Raw genomic sequence first — 6,049 nt, 5'->3', positions numbered from 1 at the left:
GGGAGGGAGGGGAAGAGGGAGGGAGGGGGGAAAGAGAGAGAGAGAGGGAAGAGAGAGATATGAAAGCTCCACAAACCTTAGTCTCCTCCCATAAGGACTAGCCCTGCTGCCAAGTGTAAGCATAAGCACTGTGGCTACTCAGGTGTGAAACTTTTCACAGCACTGACTCTGCTCTGCATAAGCCTTGCTGGGGGCCCCCCCACACACACACACCGAGGGCAGGGATTTCCTTATCTGCTTCAGGATCCTCTGCTAGCCTAGCAGCATCAAGTGCAGAGCAGATTTTCCTGAATGTGCCATTCCTTACTATACTAGGCCATGAGCTGACAGCAGAAAATCCACGATGATGTTGGCCTGTATTCCTCTGTACTAACTGAATGCTCGACCTACTCAAGCATGACCTATATCTCATAGTCTCATACCATTAAGTGCCCCCACAACCCCGAAAGGGGCTACTACTCCAAGACTCCCTGGGCAGATGAGGAATTAGCAACATCTTGGCCATGATCCCACAGCTGGTAGGTGGTACAGCTGGGATTCTAACCCTGAGAGTTGGACCCCAGAGCCCAAATACCATAACCATGACTTCCTGCCTGGTCCAGACAAAGGTTTCAATCAGCAGGACTTAGGGACAGTGTGAGTATGAGTAAGGCTGGGTCCTGGCACCAAAGCAGGAGGATAACACTCACTGATATGGGGACTCCAGGGACACACTCCTTGGATGAACTGTTTTGGGGGCGCCTCATGAGCATCCAGGCTGGACTCTGCTTAGCAGATGACAAGTGTGAGGCCCCCTGGAGTTAAGTCACAATCTTGACCCAAGCCCTGTGACTTCAGGGTCTGGCTGCTCAGGACAAGTCCACTCAGGGTGCCGCAGCAGAGGCACTCCACCAACCCCAAGAGTGTCCTACTCACCCGGAAGGATTCCATCATTGAGAAGGTCTCAGACCAGAACTGCAGGACCCCATCTTTGGTGACTGTCAGGAAACACCCTATTTTTTTGAACCGTTGAGTTAAATATGCCACTTTCACAACCTCGCTCCCATGGCGCCTGCAGAGGGCGAGAAGCATGCAGATATGATTCAAAAAGGGAATATCTGCATGAACTGAGAGCCGCGGAAGAGGTAGGTCAGAGGCCAGTGGGGGCAGCTACACATGAACACGTGTACACAAACACAGCAAGAAACTGTAGGTGGCTCTAGAGGACATGGAACTCTGTCCCTTCTCCAGATGAACTTCAACTGGATCAACAAAGACCACAAGAAAATAAACCCCAAATGGAGACTAAGGTGTGACTCAGTGGTAGTTTGCCTAGTTATGTGAGGCCCTGGGTTCCATCAAAACCAAACAAACCAACTGTGATATGAGATGAGCTGGAGTCCATAGCTGATCCTGAGAAATTAGCAGCCAGATCCCTCACATGGTGGTGGGAGAGCAGAGATGGAGAAGAGAGATCTCCAAAGTTTCTTTCACAGGAGAAACAGCCCACAGATGGCCATCAGGGTACAACTTGTGACAGTAACATGAGATGTGACACTTTCTAGCCATCGCTCTCCAGCTCTGGGGTAAATGAGGAGAGTAAGCATAAACCAAGGGGCAACGAGATGTTAGGCCTTACACACCCAGCTCTTCATGGCCAGGACACTGAGCACAGCAAACAGTTCCTAGGCAGGCTGTTACCCTACAGCCTTCACGGCAAGCCTCAATGCTACCTGTTCTTTTCTGCTCCCAATGTTAGCAAAGCAAGCTGGTTGTAAAGGCTCCCACTCCTCCATTTTCATCTGCCCTTCTTGGATCAGGGCAAGGCAGGGCAGGTTATCATCTCACTTACAGGGAACTGCATCTCACACAGGCCCAGCATAGCTAGAACTAAAACCCAGCACTTTTAGCCCTCCCCCAGGCCATTTTCCAAGGCTTGAAAATGTCATAACTGACCTGAGGCTTAGGGAGAACCTACGTCACTGTGAAATGCAGCTCCAGGTCATTTCTCCCTGCAGGTCCACTGAGGAAAGGACGGGGCCACAGGGTCTAGCTATAGGTGCCCTGTCTCCTGCCATCAGCTTCTATTCCTGTACTGAACAAGATAGCTCTCTCTCAGCTCTCTCTCTCTCCCTCTCTCCCTCTCTCTCTCTCTCTCTCTCTCCCTCTCTCTCTCTCTCTCTCTCTCTCTCTCTCTCTCTCTCTCTCTCTCTCTCTCTCTCTCTCTCTCTCTCAGCTCTCTCTCTCTCAGCTCTCTCTCTCTATCACTTCAACTCTGACCTTTCTATCAGGATCAAAGACTGAGGATTAGAGAAGTGAGCCTCAAAACTAACACAGCCCTGGGAACGGCATTTTAGGGAAATCTGTTTCCTCATCCATGTGGTGACTCTGCCTCTCCCTTGCTGGACGGTGATGGGGATTAAGGAGAGTAGTGAGTTGGAGATGTGCTCAGCCAGATCCAGTAATGGAGAGCTGGATTTTAAGAGACACCCTCTCGTAAAATTAATTAAACATTGGCCATCTGGCTACTTTCTCCATCAGATCCGAGAGCCCTCTGGGTTTGTAAGCTGCAGAAATAAGTCAGATCAAATAAGGAAGAAGTGTCCTGAGATATTTTTTTAGGTTGTTGTTGCAGATTTTAAACATTCTTGAGATCTGAAGAAACAGAAAGACCCGTGATGGAGAAGGTACATCAAGCCCAAGTACTCATGTCAAAATTACAGTTATAAAAACTCTCATTATTCATATTTAATTGGCTACTCCCCAGTTAACTCCCAACCATGATTTTTTTTAACAAGCTGCTCTTCTCTGATCTCCACTCTACCTCTTCTCTGCTAAAACCCAAGTCTACCTGCCGAAGGCAAAGACAACCTCTAGACCTTGCTCTCCTGTAGCCTGCCCTGGGTGTGGCTCCCCGAGGACAGCCACCTACAGCCTCCTTTGACAGACCACAAACGTGGCTCACCAAACTGTGCTCCACAGGAGCCGACACCCCAGCCACACGCCCTAGGCTGCTGGTGCTCCAACCCAGGATGGTTCCAGAAAAGGAGAGACTCCAACAGGCAGCCCAGCTCAAGAGCTCTGCCTGCAGAGGGGCAAGCGCCAAGCCAGCGGCACTCACTCAATCTGTGGTCCTCGACCCACTCAGGGGCCAAACAATCAGATATTTACATTAGGACTCAGAACAGTAACAAAATTACACTTCTGAAGTAGCAACAAAAATAATTTTATGGTTGGAGCCACCACAACATGAAGGGCTGCGTATGTTAAAGGGCTACAGCATTAGGAATGTTAAGAGCCACTGCAAGCCAACAAATCGCCCCTTGTCCTTAGGGTATCAGAAGGAGGAATGCCAACAGGAAAGACAAGGCCACAGCATAGAAAGGAAGAAGTTGATGAAACTTGAGACATGCCATTCCAAAGCGTCAGCTGAAGATGTTTGAGAGGCAGTTGGTTTGGGCTGTAAGATCCAAGTGGGGGCAATCTTTTTTTTCTTTCCCTCTTATGAAACATGGTGCTCCGTGTATACCAGGCTGGTCTCAAACTCATCGTGTAGTGGAGGGGACCCTGACTTTTAGGTCCTCCTGCCTCTACCACCAGGATGCTGGAATTACAGGTGTGCACCACGACTTTCAGCAACAACCTTACTTCTGAAAGGCCAAGGACACAGAGGGGAACGGGGATGGATGGGCTGGCTAAGTCAGCTCCAGCTATTGCACCTAACCTCTCTCTCTGTAGCCCTGATTTCCCTGAGGCTCTGGGGATTTAGATCAGTTGGAGGAGTGCTTAGCTAGTCCACGTGATACATACCTATAATCCAAGCACTCAAAATATCAGAGGTAGGGAGATCAGAAGTTCAACCTACATGTGGAGTTGGAGGCCAGCCTGGGCTACATGTCATCTCAAAGAGTAAATAAGCAATTTTCCCATAACTTTCCACTCTTCCTCAAACCTAGCACACAAGCAACTGGGGTTTATAGTTTCTAGTACTTTCAGTTCCCTGGGAAGTTTCCCAAAACTGTAAGACCCCTATTAAATAATATATTAAATGTTCAATGTTCTCTTGTGGGTCATCGGCTATGGAAGCCCTCCAAGGTCCAAGCTCTAGGGGACACCATGGATAAAGGGGCCACAAGTAGAGTAGCAGCTCAGACAGAGCCAAGATTGACAGGGCCATTAGATTCCAAGCACCACCCTCTACTGAGGGTCAACAAGGCTTTACAAGGCCCTCGAGGCCTGGCCAAGGAGTCTACAAGTAGCTTCCTCCCAGGAGAATCCCAGCTGCACGTGTGTGAGCCATCTGTACCTCTGGGGGTGAAACTGCCAGATTCCCTGAGCACTGGCCAAAGAGAGAAGCAAGAGAGATGGGGCAGTGTGCAGAAGCGGTGGGGAAAAGCATGAAGAACAGCCCCACCTCTATCTGCCTGTTAGCCTGGGCAAGCCATCGGGCTAGCCTCTCTGAGCTTTGGCTCCTTGTCTGTGATAAAGGGACAAGCCACCTACCTTTGTCATCATGACCACCTACAGATTGTGAATGGCAAGCTGAAGGGACAAGAGGCAATCCAGGACCTTGGTTGGGTCATCAGGGTGGCCCCTGCACTGAGGAGGGGGCGCCCCTGCACTGAGGAGGGGGCGCCCCTGCACTGAGGAGGGGGTGCCCCTGCACTGAGGAGGGGGCGCCCCTGCACTGAGGAGGGGGTGCCCCTGCACTGAGGAGGGGGTGCCCCTACACTGAGGAGGGGATGTCCTGCAGGCTTAGTGCCAGCACTTTTCCATCACACCCCAGCTTCAGGGCAAAGGCTCTTACAGGGGGATGACGGTCATGGGGAGATGGAAGCGCAGGCGGTACTGGCTCTTCCTCATCTCCTCCTTGCCCTGGAACTCACGCATCATATAATCCACATACTTCTGCTGTCTCAGAAAGACAAAGCAAAGGAAAGAAGGCGTTGGTGGTAGTCTGAACATTTGCCTAGCCTGCCATACACTGTCTTCCCTTATCCCTCTACAGCCCCCTCTAAGTGGATCTGAAGGTTGTCCTCTGAGCCCTCACCTGGAAACTAGTCAAGGAACCAGCCCATGCTTGAATCTCATTGCGACGAGCTTGGTGTGCAACACTAAGCTCCCCTCAGCCGTAACCACACCACCTGGCCACCCATGGAACACTCCTGGTCACCTCTGCTTCACACAGAGAATAATCCAGCTGAGGCGCCATGTCTGATTTGTCCAAGCCTGTGACCAAGATAAGGGTCTACAGCATGTGGGTACATATACCCTACAAATATCTGCAACTCTGGCCTCCAGTGACTAGCCTCATTAAAACATGGCCAAGGTCCAAATATGAAACTATGACAAGAAACAGGAACTAGGGACAGTGACACATCTTAGTCCCAGCTACTCAGAAGGCTAAGACAGAAGGATCACCTGAGTCAAAGAGCTGGAGACCACCATGGAGGCCATCTCATCACAATGAGATAGGGAGGGAGGGAGGGAGGAAAGGAGAGAATGAGGGAGGGAAGGTGATAATGTAACTCAATGGTCGAACAGTTGCCTATGATGTAACTCTGGTAGAATGCTTGCCTATGATGTAACTCTGGTAGAATGCTTGCCTATGATGTAACTCTGGTAGAACGCTTGCCTATGATGTAACTCAATGGTCGAACAGTTGCCTATGATGTAACTCTGGTAGAACGCTTGCCTATGATGTAACTCTGGTAGAACGCTTGCCTATGATGTAACTCTGGTAGAATGCTTGCCTGTTATGTAACTCTGGTAGAACGCTTGCCAATGATGTAACTCTGATAGAACGCTTGCCTGTTATGTAACTCTGGTAGAACACTTGCCTATGATGTAACTCTGGTAGAACACTTGCCTGTTATGTAACTCTGGTAGAACGCTTGCCTGTGATGTAACTCTGGTAGAACGCTTGCCTATGATGTAACTCTGATAGAACGCTTGCCTGTGATGTAACTCTGATAGAACACTTGCCTGTTATGTAACTCTGGTAGAACGCTTGCCTGTTATGTAACTCTGGTAAAACGCTTGCCTATGATGTAACTCTGATAGAACGCTT

The 6,049-nt window shown here is 49.8% G+C and overlaps 1 protein-coding gene across 5 annotated transcripts in view; it reads right to left on the bottom strand.

The window, feature by feature from the left end:
* The window catches only part of Efcab8 (EF-hand calcium binding domain 8), a 62,917-nt gene that overhangs the window by 45,924 nt on the left and 10,944 nt on the right, over nt 1–6,049 (bottom strand). For all 5 annotated transcript variants that reach the window (XM_031372354.1, XM_031372353.1, XM_031372356.1 and 2 more), the window contains 2 exons: nt 4,787–4,890; nt 916–1,051 (listed from right to left, as the gene is read on the bottom strand). In XM_031372354.1, coding sequence (XP_031228214.1) covers nt 916–1,051; nt 4,787–4,890 — 240 coding nt within the window. The remainder of the gene's footprint in view (nt 1–915; nt 1,052–4,786; nt 4,891–6,049) is intronic.

This window comes from Mastomys coucha, unplaced genomic scaffold (genome assembly GCF_008632895.1).
Source record: "Mastomys coucha isolate ucsf_1 unplaced genomic scaffold, UCSF_Mcou_1 pScaffold15, whole genome shotgun sequence".
Classification (NCBI taxonomy): Eukaryota; Metazoa; Chordata; class Mammalia; order Rodentia; family Muridae; genus Mastomys; species Mastomys coucha.
This window is presented reverse-complemented; position numbering and strand designations above follow the sequence as displayed.